This window comes from Podarcis filfolensis (assembly GCF_964270895.1).
Source record: "Podarcis filfolensis genome assembly, chromosome: 1".
Taxonomy (NCBI): domain Eukaryota; kingdom Metazoa; phylum Chordata; class Lepidosauria; order Squamata; family Lacertidae; genus Podarcis; species Podarcis filfolensis.
The window spans coordinates 59,678,090-59,691,256 of NC_139604.1; the positions used below are offsets into that span (position 1 = coordinate 59,678,090).

The 13,167-nt window shown below is 42.4% G+C and overlaps 1 protein-coding gene across 4 annotated transcripts in view; it reads right to left on the reverse strand.

The window, feature by feature from the left end:
- LMNTD2 (lamin tail domain containing 2) overlaps positions 1-13,167 on the reverse strand; it is an 85,791-nt gene that overhangs the window by 1,520 nt on the left and 71,104 nt on the right. For 2 of the 4 annotated variants that reach the window (XM_083604190.1, XM_083604188.1), the window contains 6 exons: positions 11,708-11,822; positions 8,464-8,659; positions 7,128-7,247; positions 5,970-6,160; positions 4,914-5,062; positions 2,963-3,045 (listed from right to left, as the gene is read on the reverse strand). In XM_083604190.1, the coding sequence (XP_083460316.1) occupies positions 2,963-3,045; positions 4,914-5,062; positions 5,970-6,160; positions 7,128-7,247; positions 8,464-8,659; positions 11,708-11,822 (854 nt within the window). Of the gene's footprint in view, positions 1-2,962; positions 3,046-4,913; positions 5,106-5,969; positions 6,161-7,127; positions 7,248-8,463; positions 8,660-11,707; positions 11,823-13,167 lie in introns of those variants that run through there. The other 2 variants (XM_083604189.1, XM_083604191.1) reach the window with 2 other exon arrangements.

Consider the following 13,167-nt stretch of genomic DNA (forward strand, 5'->3'; position numbering starts at 1 on the left):
CAAGGTTTTTTTTTACATTGGTTTTAATGTGACTTGTGGGGCTACATAAATGACAGAATGTAATAGCAGGAAGCCTCATCTTTAAATAAAGGAAATTACTCAAGGCCTGAAAATGTGCAAGACTTTGGGAGGCGCCTCTTCCTCTGCTGCAGATGGATGCCACAGCAAGTCATCATTTCAGACATCAACACTGACCTAATGAATTAATAACTTGGAACTGGCAGGTGTGTAGGAAGACTTGAAATTATAGCAGATTCAGCTAGGATACTTTTTACTTGTGTAATCACAAAATAATAATAACTGATCCCTCACGTGATGTGAACCCAAGGTATCCAATGCTAGTCCTACTCAGAGTTGACCAATTGAAAGTAAGAAGCATGACTCTCTTGTGTCCATTAATTTCAGTGTGTCTACTCTGAGTAAAACTTATTTGGCTACAACCCAGAATGCATGCATGCATGTACTTATTTTATAATATTTCCTGCCCTTTAATGTAAAACAGTTCCAGGACTGCATTTGTATGAGCAGCATTCACTGTGGCTCTTTCTGTGTGTTTTTCCATAATCATAGTCTAGCACTGGCACTTAGGGGGCAGGGGCTGTTTATAAAGGCCAGAATCTTTGTTCTTCTGCCGTTGCCCATTCTACTCATATTAACCTTACAACAGTCCCTGGGTCTAGTTAAAATGCTGTCATCTTATAGCGCTGCTATCCTCACGCTATGCAATAACCACTGGTTCTTTACAATCTTTTTTGGAGTTAATGGGATTTGCTGCGCACTGTGGAATTGTTATTTAAGTAGACACACTGATATGTATCTAAGCATGCAAGAGGTAAAAAAAATAGATTTCCAATTTAACACAAAAAGAGGGCTTTCTAGCTGAAGTGCCCGGTGAGTCAATGTTGAGACTTAGGTATTCACCCAGCCACCATGTACTCTTCATTCTATTTCTCCTATTCTTTCTCTTGGGACTTGCCTATATTATCAGTTTATCCTGGATTAGAGCTAAACAAAGGATGGGGATTGGAAAAGGTCCAGATGTTCCTTCTAAAACATCCAACCCTTGCAGGTTAGCAGAACAGAAGTACTTATTCTCCTTGAGCTAGATTCTCCCTCTGTCTGCCACCTACAAGCTTTGGATTTACTCCTACAGCCTATTGTTTCTTCAAACAATCATTCTGGTCTAAAGGAGCTTTTATACAGATAGCTAAACTAACCCCTGCTCCTCCAACTCTGTTATTTAAAGGAACCCCTGGATGATTCCACAGTCTATAGTAAACTATGTTTCATTCATTCCCTTTTTATGAGGAATCTACCCAACACCATCCATTTTTGTTTCTTCCATCATTTCTCAGGCTGTAGAAAGTCTGTTTTGGTTTTTCCCCAAAATAAGAGCACAGTCTCACTAGGTGTACATGCCCTTGGTGCTACTTCTGTCTGTTTAAAGAGGCAGGGATTAGATGGGCAGAGATCTATCGTGCAGGTGAACTTGTCAAAAAACTGCATACACTCACCATAACCTTTGCGGTAAGTGACTTTTATCACCCTGTTTATGTTATTTAATTGATCTCTTAACTAGAGCTAAAGTTTTTCCAGCTATTTTTTTTTAAATAATGTTAGCATGCTTAACACCATAATGCTGTCTAAAAATAAGAAATAAAAAGCTTTCTGGTCATTGCCATTAACCCTGCTGCAAAAATGCCAATGGCCAGAATGCTTAAAAAAAATTTTTTTAAAAGCATTATAGCATTGTGGTGTGACATGCTATAGTGCTCTTTTATTTTTTATTCTTTATTTCAAAAAAATGTTTTAGTACTAATTTATCTTCTGTATATTTTGGAAAGTTTCCTATACGTTGCGATGCCTCTCAAGATATTGTTTACAAATTTGCTATGAGGGTTCCTAAAGTGGGGGTGGTAGTCTTTATCAATGTTTGACATCGGCTGCCATTGATTGGACGTTGGCAGACTGAAACATGTCTTTAGCGTGACAGCCCAATTTTTGGTGGGACAGGTCCAAACTATGCTTATTTCAAACTCTACATGAGGGCTGCTGAAGTGGGGGCAGCAACCGACTGCCATTTTGAATCAAGATGGCAGACTGAAATGTGACTTGGGCATGTCGTTGTCCAGTTTTTGGTGTGATGTGTCCAACCTGCACCAGTTTGGACGCCTCTGAATATATCATTTCACTATTTAGCAAATTTGGCATGACAGGCCAACTTGTGCCAATGTGGATGCCTCTGAAGATATTGGCCAACTCAGCATGAGAGTTCCTGAGGGGGGAAGCAGCGAACTTCATCTATGTTTTGATGCTGGGTGCTATTTTGAATCAAGATGGTGGACCAAAATGTGACTTTGATGTGACTTCACTCAGTTTTGGTTATGGGTCCAAACGGTGCCAATGTGGACACCCCTGAAGATATTGTTGCCCAATTTGGTGTCACTTTGCCCAATTAAGCATCATGAGTCCAAACTATGCCAATTTGGATGACTTGAAGTTATTGTCCCCCAATTTGGTTCCAAGATGGAGATGATCATCCTGCTCTATGTTTGGAGGCTAGACACAATTTTGAATCAAGAGGGCATAGTGATAGTTGCAGATGAGATTTCCTAAGGTGGAAGAGGTATTTTTGTCTATGTTTGGATACCATTGGATGCATTGAGCCCTGCATCGCGGGGGGGGGGGGGGATGCACAGCAGCTATACTCACAAATCATACTATCCATTTAAAAATCACAATATGTTTGGGTTTCTTAGAATTCCCACACAGCATCGGACACTTTCTGCTAGTTGTACTTGTACTCTGCTTTGGAGAAGGAAACCTCTGTTTCCTGTTTCTTTATTCCAATGTCTGATTATCCAGCAACCTTGGGCTCAGAGGTGCCTACACAGCATTTACAGTACGACTCTGGGGAGGCCACTAACCTCTCCATGTATTTGTTACTAATGAACATACTTACTCTAGCTTCTGGTTCCATAATTTGAGGCTGCCATGTCTGAAAAGCAAAATCTCCCTCGCTGGTTGAAGAACTGCTATTCTTTTCTGCCAAAGAACAATAAAAGCAGAGTGCCTTATTAGCACTAAAATTCGCCCCCACATGCACTTTGCAATTTAATCTAAACTGAAGATGGTGTCTAAAACACCCCTTCCCCACTTTAGAAGAATCATAAACAATTGAGCACCTTTATCTAGACCCACAGAGCAATGGCTGAGCACAATGTGTTTTGGAACTCACACAATAGCAAGTAAGGCTCACAATTTATCCCTGTCTTACCACACACCTCATTTAACTTCTTAGCACATGATTCCACACACTGCAGAAAGAACAGAGCAACTGGGAATGTTGGTGGGGAGAACGTGTTCATGTGTTTGGTACCATCAAATGATGGGGGAGGGAGACATAGCCATACTTGTTCATTTAAAAATGTATATCCTACTTTTTGAGTAACTTCTTCCACAAAGTTGTTTACAATTTCCAATTAGAAAACAATATCTAACAGTAAAATAAGGGTGCTTCAGGTAACCTTGACCTAAATCATTCAGAGCAGGGGCAGGAAACCTCAGACCCAGAGGGTGCCTCTATGTGGCCCTTGGGACACTCCCCATCTCCTTCCCAGACTGCAGCCTTCACTGGCCCTCATCCCCTATGGCACTTCACTTTCTCATTCTGCCTCCTGCCACTTCCTTTTCCTCTGCTGTCTTCCAGTTCATGCCCCTTTCCTTCCTCTTCATTGCTCTGCTGCCAGTCTGAGACATGAAAAACACATTGCACTGAACGAGAAAGTAGGAAAGAGTGTCACTCTTTGAAACTTCCTCCTTCAGCTCTATGTACTTTGGGAGGGGGAATACCCACCTTTGCCATGTCATGTCATGTCAAGGAGGCAGTGAATAGGGTGCTCAATGATTTTGTGGGCACCAGGGGAAATCCTCAAGGGTGCCACTGTGCCCATGACCACAGATTTAGGTACTGTAATTAGATTGCTCACTGCACATTGGTATTGTTTCTTGGTGTGCATCTACACTAAATGAACCTGAGGCTGTGTTTCGTGAGATGTTGAGAGATTTCTGTCCTCCATCCATTCAGCTTCCAGGATATTAGGTGGGAGGGGGAACATTTTTATTACCCATACAGTGGTACCTCGGGTTACAGACGCTTCAGGTTACAGACTCGACTAACCCAAAAATAGTACCTCGGGTTAAGAACTTTGCTTCAGGATGAGAAAAGAAATCGCGCGACGGCAGCAGGAGGCCCCATTAGCTAAAGTGGTACCTCAGGTTAAGAACAGTTTCAGGTTAAGAATGGACCTCCGGAACGAATTAAGTTCTTAACCCGAGGCACCACTGTATTTAGGTCCCTAGTGTAGAATTGTCCTAAGGGGCTAACTATATGGTATGTGTACACACACCGAATGGAGGCCCAACACCATTCTGAAATGAATAAAACTTTGGAGGGGGGAAGAAGTATTGTGAACAGAGTAGGGAGGACAAAAAGAGGGAATGCTTCTCTCTTTCAGTATCTACCCTTTTTGTGCTTCACATTTGTCTTCCAAAGCAGCAGGGAATGGGAGTGGGGAACTGCTTAGACGGTGATACAGAGCTGAGAAATGATGGACAGGAAAGAGCTAAGCAAGAAACCTATCTTTGCTGATGCTCTGCTCAAAACACTCCCTCCTAGAGCTATTTTTCCTTCTTCTTTTTTTAAGAAGGCATCAGGGATCCATACCATCGGTTTGCGTGTGACGTGTAGTTAGTTCCAGTTATGAAAACATTGAATTAAGCTATGCTTCTAAAATTATTTTTTATTTATTTTGACAAATATTGCACAAAATTCTTCCTTAATGCACATAGCAGTACACAGATTACCGTATATTTAACAACAGATATAGTTAAAACAGAGTTGACTTGCATACCCATGAGTGGAAGCAAACTTTTTGAGGAAACTGAATATAAGCTGGAAGTTTCGCTGCTTGCATCACTGATTCTCGTCCTGATACCTGTGGCACGACTAAGCAGCATTTTGCTACTTTGTGCAGAATCAAAAGAAAAGTGTCCATGGAACCTGAACAGGAAAAAAAGAAGATTGACCCAAGAGGAAGCTCACCCTGTTAAAAGAGTCGGAATAAGCATCAGCTCCTTGCAACCAACACTATCCATTTCAAACAGCTGCAGGGCAGCTGCAAACACTTCACACTGGTGCATCTGGGCACTGAAAGTGATCAACCTGATCGACTTTATATTTTGGAAAGTTGTTTGTACACTGCACATTTGGACACCTCTTGGACACCTCTGTCATAATTTTGCATAATGCTTCCTGAGATCATGGAGCAGGTTTTCGTCTCTTTGGATACAACTGGATGCCATTTTGAATTAAAATGGCAGATCAAACCTTTCAAGACTGCACTGTTCTAAAAATCGGTGCTGGCATCTAAAGATTCAGAGCCACAGTCTTCAGAGGGCATGAGTTTGATATTAGCAGTGTGATAGTAATGTTATGATTTGCACTTAACACTAAACCATAGTTTGTTTTAAACCATGCTTTGTTTAACAAAACGTGAGTTAACCACAAGTTGCCTTACAGACAATCAAACAAAACACGACTTGTTTCTCCAACATTTGTTTGGTTTTTGAGCTAATCTTGCCTCATGCCTTTCTAGTTTTGTGAATTTATAGAAGACAGGGAGTGTCAAACAAGCCATGGTTAAGGAAAGGTGCTAGGTTCACATATAACACCAAACATGTAAAATAAACCAGGATTTGTGAGCCAATAACAAATAATGAATTCAACTTGTGGTTTGTATGCAGTAAGCAAACTATAGTTAAGTGGCTCAAAAGGGGTCATGCATAACACTAAGCTATGGTTTAATAAACCATGGCTTAGTGTTATGTGCAAACCATTGCATGATACTGACTGTACTCCATTCCTTCTACCTGTTTTTCACCAGCACACTCCTAGATTGAATCTCTACCTTTTGTTTACCAAGATGCCTGAAGTTCTACGAATTCGTTGGGACGAAGCTACGTCTGGCCTCGAAGGCAAGGACTCAAAAGTTTCATCATCTTCACTGAGGGGAAATTTGTCCACTGAAAGGTCCACATTATCGCTATAGGCATCTGCAGCTGCCATGAAGTGCTGAGGACCTCTATATTGTGAGATAATCTTAGAAGATGAAAGTGAAAGGAAAATAAAATTATTCATCAGACTTCAACATTTATATAATACGGTACTGCTTTTCAATGCTCCCATGGTAGTTGACAATTTGTTATATCAATGCATGAGAAAAGGACGGATTCTCTCAGGATCTATTCAGAAGTGGATGGTAAGACATTCCCTCTTCTGCTTTCCCCTCATGGCATGCAAGTCCTTTAGCATGTCCTTCATTCCCAACAGCCATAAATGTGTATCAGCTGTTGATCCAGAAATTACAATCTAGGATCACATACTTAGGTTTATATTCATTTATTCAAAATTTTAGAAGTGGCCATTAATATTTAGCTGCTGGCTTATAACTACTAATGCTCTGCTCCAAACAAGCTGTGATGCCATTTGGTGGCTGCACACGATGTTCTCTTCGGGGCAGGGGTACTATAACTGACACACAAAATAAACACACAGAGATACACTGTTCCCTGGATGTGGGAAACCAATTGCAGCTTCACTCGCCATGTAAACAACACCTTAAGTCACAGAAATGTCATAGGTCTTTGGTGACCTCATTCAACAGAAACCAACCCCAAGGCACACTTTGGGTTCACATAAACATCTCACTGTTTACAGTGTGCATAACAGCCATTTCATGTATATTCATGAGCTCCACCACACTCAAATACTGTTTCATATTACAAATCTATGCTTAAGTTTACTCTGATACAATGCCACCCTACATCATGGATAGCCAATGTGGTGCCCTGCAGGTGTTGTTGGACTACGATTCCCATCAACCCCAACCATCATGTCTAGTGTTGTAACCCAACAACATCTGGAGGGGGGGGGTCCCACGTTGGCTATCATTACCTTAGGATGGTCAACCTTTTCGGCCTTTCCCCCTTTTTAATTTTTAAAACTCAGAAAATTATAACACACTGTACATCCCTTCCCCTCCAGACTATTAAACAAAGCAATTCACCTGGCCATGGTAGTCACAGAGGCAGGTCGTGCATTCTGGACCCGTTCTGAAAAAATGTTGCCTGCTTAGTGGCATGTTTGAAGCTTGCTCATGAGCAAGGTTGGCCCCTGCAGCCCACACCTATAAAATATAGTGCAAATGGATGAGACACAACATTAATGTATGACCTACAGTACCTCCCATTTTCATCTGTAACTGTAGCCTGGTGCCCTGTTTTTGCAGACCTCATGGGGAGAAAAGCTACTTGGAAAGACAATTTGGAATGAAAAGGAGATCCAGTAAGTGAACTAGTCCAGAAAACTACTACTAATTTGTTAATCCCTTTTGGCTTTGCTCATTAAATTCCTGTGCAGTCAGGAAATCTGCTTTAAAAAAAACCTGGTCTAGCAAACATAAATGCTTGTGCTGATGGAGCAATTGTCTTAGCACGATGTTAAATTCCACCCATATATAGTCTATTATTTCACTGTAATGCTGGTAGAAATACATTCTGTTTTGTTGGTCAGAATTACACATTTCTGGGAAAGCAGCAACATTTCCCATACAACCATTTTGCTTTTTAAAAATATTTTAGTACCCATAAGCGCACAGTACAATTTAGAAATATTTCAGATAGAGACAACTGATTCCTTCTTTCTTTCTTTGCTCAAACTCAACTTTTTTTAGGATATAGAAAAATTTTATAGCAAAAATAACTTTTTAGAGTTCTTAAATCCAGTGGGCTAACTTTCAGTTCATATTGATGTCATCTGTCTGAAGCAAAATGTTTTGGACTACCTGTGGCATGAAATTATTGTTCAGCAAGATAATATCTTACATACCGTAATTTCCATGTATTAGATGAGGTTTTTTGACTCAAAAATCATGTCAAAAAACTGGGATTGTCCTTTACACGGATATTGGGGGGGGGGGGAGTTGCGAGCTGCCAGCCAGCTGGTTGGCAGTCGCGCAACTCCCCCCCCCATGCCACTGTGGGAGGTGTGCACTCTAGGGAGCGTTTCCTGCAGCTGCGTGGAGGGGAAGCTGTGCACACCAGCCAGCTGGTTGGTGGCCATGCTCTAGGAAGCTTCCCGCCCTCAGTGGCGTGGGGTGAGTGGATGCCCACTATGCCAACCCCCAGCAATGGATTTGCTGGGGTGATTTTGATGGCATGAGTGCAATTCCCCCTAAAAAAAAGCTCAACAACTTTGGGCCATCTCGCCTCATTTTCTTTAAATTTAGTCCCCCAAAATAGGAGGTGGTTTATACATGGGGGCGTCTTATACATGGAAAAATACGGTTTGTATATCTATATCACACTCAGGATTGGGAAGCAGGAGAGGTCCCTGCTGCTTACTGTGATGTGATGCTGTGCAGGCAGAATGGTGCCATTCGGGAAACGATAGATAGACACTGGGAAGTCTTTAACCCACTGCTGGATGATGTAGCCACTTAAATCTATTTCCTTGTTCAATAATGTATTGAAGATTCGGACAAATTTGCCCGTATTATGTACACTCACAATCCTTAATGGTCCTGAACCAATATGGCATCTAGGGAAAGAAAGTGGGAAGAGGAGAAAAAAGATGGGTTAGGTGTGACTGATTTAGAAACAATTGGTATGAGCTATGCTACTTATGGGCTTGTGATGGAATACTTCTGGGGTTCTTAAAGTGTAAGGCAGACAAAAGAAGTAAGGTAAGAGATATGGGAGAGGGGAGGTATCTAGGGCTGCCATATTTCAAAAAGTGAAAATCCAAACAGGTGGTGGGTTAGAAGTCAACTGAGAGAAGCACAGGCAATTGTGAAGAGAACAAGTCTTCTCAGAGACCAACTTAGTCATCTGTAACTCTTGTATAGTGGAAGTTTGGTTTCTGAACGTCTTGGAAGTCGGTTGTTTCAGTTTTCAAGTGCCAAAAACCTGAAAGTAACTGCTTCGCTTTTCGAACGCTTTTCAGAAGTCAAACATGCCACATGGCTTCCATATTGAATTTTCCATAAGTAAATGCTTCCAGAAGTGCATGCTTCAGTTTCTGAACGTTTCGGAAGTTGAACGTCTTCCAGAATGGATTACGTTCAAAAACCAAGGTTCCACTGCACTTAGTTTCCAGTATAAGGAAAATGGTCTGAAGCTACAAGAGTAGTAGCAGCTGAGACAGTTGTGAATTTGTCTGGAAACATAGTAGAATTAGAAAAGGATCATTTAGGGCAAAGCACGGATCACCAACCTTTTCTTGCTCATGGGTGCATTTGCAAATTGGACAAACTGTCATGAGCACTACATGCACACAATGGCCAAGCACACTCTGTAATCTTTCTATTGGCTGCAACAAAATGCTTTTCACAAGCCTAATTTCAGCAGGGGAAGCAAGCCTCTGAGAACCAGTGAATGCCTCTGCATGTGCAACTGCACCCATGAGCACCACCCTGACAATCCTGGGGTAAACTATATTTGGGGGTGGGGGTAGGAGAGACCACATCTATACAAAGTCTAGATTATGTACACTCTATGCCTTCAAAGCACATTCAAAGAACATTTTTCTCCTCAAAGAATTATGGGCACTGCTGTTTGTTAACATGTGGATTTGAATTGTAACTCTGTGAGGGGTAAACTACAGTGCCCAGAATTCTTTGAGGAAAAGACTGTGCTTTGAATGTGCTTTTAAGGTATAGAGTATAAACAGCTATAGTTTCTTGGGTTAACTACAGATATACATGTTTATCTTCAACAGAAATATTTTTATTATACTTCCAATATTATTAAATATTTGCCATATGCAGATTGGCCATTTGCAATTTCCTAGTGAATACCAGGTCTGTGGAGGAGGAGCAGAAAAGCCTGACAAGAAGCTGTGTCACAGATGAACAGGCAAAATAGCACATCCTGTCAGAGATCATATTCGCTCCACTTCCATTACATATTCCAGGAGGATGGTAAAAGCAATAAAAAATAAGAAGCCAACTGGGGAGGTTAAAAGCCAAAAAATTGTGGGGGGGGGGAGGGGAGGCACATAAGAAGGTAATTAAAGCACATGGATTTAGAGCGGATGTGAGAGGGAAGTGGTCTGGTAAAGTCACTTCATCTGAGGTGAAGTGATTCTAACAGCTATTCCTTAAGCAATGAGGTTTGTGTGGTAAACATGACGGGATCGTTGGCAGGATGTTGGCTCTGTGTGTGTGTGTGTGTGTGTGTGTGTGTGTGCGTGCGCGCATGTGTGCACACACACATGGGGGCATGTAGTCATGAGTTGAGCAGATGTTTGCACACTACACAAAGTGGTTACAGAGTGGGTTGCTGCTTTGTGAGTTTAAGGTGATGCTGGAGGTGCTAGTACAGTCATACCTCGGGATAAATATGCTTCAGGATAAGTATTTTCGGGTTGTGCTCCACGGTGACCCGGAAGTAACGGAGCGCTTACGTCCGGGTTTCGACGCTCGCGTATGCACAGATGGTCAAAATGACATGACGTGCATGCATGGAAGCGGCAAAATGCGACCTGCACATGCACAGGCATGCAGTCGCGTCTTACGTTCTGTTCAGGATGCGAACGGGGCTCCAGAATGGATCCTGTTCGCATCCCGAGGTACCACTGTAGTGGACTTGTAAGTCTAGATGGCTGACGCTTTTAAGAACACAGTTATCCACATAATGTGAAAAGCCCAACTTCTTCCCAACTTTGCTTCTCTGGGTCTTTATAACTTACGACTCTTTGGCAGCTCCGGATCCACCAGACACCTGTCTGACAGAATGGCGGAGGGTGCCTCAGGGGTGGACCCTACCCTGCATTGCTGAGGGCCTCCTTCATGTTGATCAGTGGTGGACAGCAGGTAGGCCCAGAACATTGTCTCAGAAAAGGAGCACTACACAAAAGGATGGGCAAACTGATGAATGATACAGGGCCTCAAAAAGCGCTCAGAAGTGGGGCAGCAAACACTAAAAAGCTGAAAGTGGGTTGCTTGTTCTGCACTGTTGTCCCAAAGCGTGCCAAGTGAAACTTGCAAAGAAAGGTCTTTGCTCCCTGCTCTGAAAAAGCTTATCTCCTCATTTGAAGGCAGAACTACTATTGCACTATGAGAGGATGGGGTGGGTGGCCGCTGGGTGCAGCTTTCACTGAAAAGGTGGACACAGGTTTAGCCAGGAGTGGTCAGCAGGGCACAGCAGCCTAGGTTGGCATTGGTCATCTGGCTTCCCATGGCAGAGGCCGCTGCCAGTAACTTAAGAGGGAAAAGGTGACAGGGAGTTCAGCGGTGTACCGGCACTGGTGGAGCCCATCAAACACTCCCTCCACTGTGCCCACACTGCGCCAACATCCCTGCCACCTCACCCCTCCCCATCTTCTTTACCAGCAGTGAACTCAAAATTGGAAAGCCAGGTAGGCAACTGGGTTGCTACTGGGTGGGTGCACCCTGTCTTTTACTGACTGAGCTTTTACTGAGAATCTCACACACAGTGGAGTAGCGTACAGACCATCCAGGAGGAAGGAATAATGTTTGCTTCAAAATGGAAAGTAACAGAAAGCATGCAGGAGTCTCTCCTTAAGTCCGGTGAAACTGCAAGGCAGAGGCTTCTCACACCAGAGTTGAGCTCTGAAGGTACTCACCTCCTGCATTCTTCTATGAAGGGGCAGGCCAAAATGTGAGTGTGCATTTCTTCCTCTGACAGCTGTCCAAGAGTGAGACGAGACTGTGCAAGGCTCCAACGATCCAGGGAAGGAGCTTTCGAAAGTTGAAACATAATATAATCATATGGCATATGAATGAAAACTAATGAAAAACTAATGAAAACTTCCAGGGAAAACCACTGTAGCTGAAAGTCAGACATTACATTGTGGTGATATTAGCTGCATTAGAAAAGGCCTGTGTGCCCTGGGGGAAGGCAGATGAGAAGCCCAGGCCACAGAGCACTGGCCATTAGCTCCGGAAATGACCCTTAGTGGGTCTGAGAGAAGTCTCTCTGTTCTCTCTTACATATCACTTTATGTTTTCAACTTATCAACTGCCTTGGGTGCTTTGGCTGAAAGGTGGGATGTAAATCCAATAATAAATAAATACATTATACAAATAAGTTATCTATATTTATGAATATTTGTTTATTTATTTAGACACGCCTTTTCCCCCTGATGGAACACAAGGCTGCTTACATATAAAAATGAGAACCGCTAAAAACATGGAAAAGAACAATCATTAAAAAGCAATTAAACATTGATGGAAGTAAAACTATATACATATATAACATGTATAAAAAAACACCCATACAAATAATTACAATAAAAACAACACGGCAGTAGTCCTTTCATAAAAAGCAGTCCATACCCAAAAGCCTGTTGAAACGAAAAAGTCCTGCTGGTGGAAGGACAACAAGGAGGGAAGCAGCCTACCTTCACTAGGGAGGGAATTCCAAAGTATCCTGCGTCCGTACCAGTCAGGATCATGAATGCTAATTTTTAATAACTTATGAACATTGTAGAGTTGCTTTAAAAAAACAACAACTGTTACCTCCATGTCATATGTATTGGATAATTTATCTAACTGAAAAGTAGAATTGCCTCACTTAATCAATCAATACACCTGCACAGCCACTGGCTGAGTCACTGTGCTAGGAAAAGTTAAAATAGTTTAGTTGCTCAGAAAGAATGTGCCAGCACTAGGCGCTAGTTTATTTTGCTTGCCATGTTATCGGGGAGGAGAGGGGAATAACTGCTTTTTTAAAAACCTAACAGACAGATAATGACATACAATTGTGGACTTTAGTCCCCAAAGCTGACGCCATTATGGACGTGTTAGTCTTGAAGATGCTACAAGATTATTTGTTGTACACCTTCTTTGACACAAGTGAAAGGCCAAATGTTCATGAATCTAGGATCAGACTGCTGTAAGGAGGGACAGAGGGAAGGCCGCAGGCAGGGCAGAAGAAAATGCTCATGTAGGAAGAGATTCCCTCAGGAAGTGCAGGGAAGGACACAAGGCCCAGAGAAAAGTAGTTTAAGGAAGGGGCTGGAGAAGTCAGGCTAGGGACCCATAGACTGAAGAGGAAACTGTCTTGAGAGAAGGAGGGACAAGA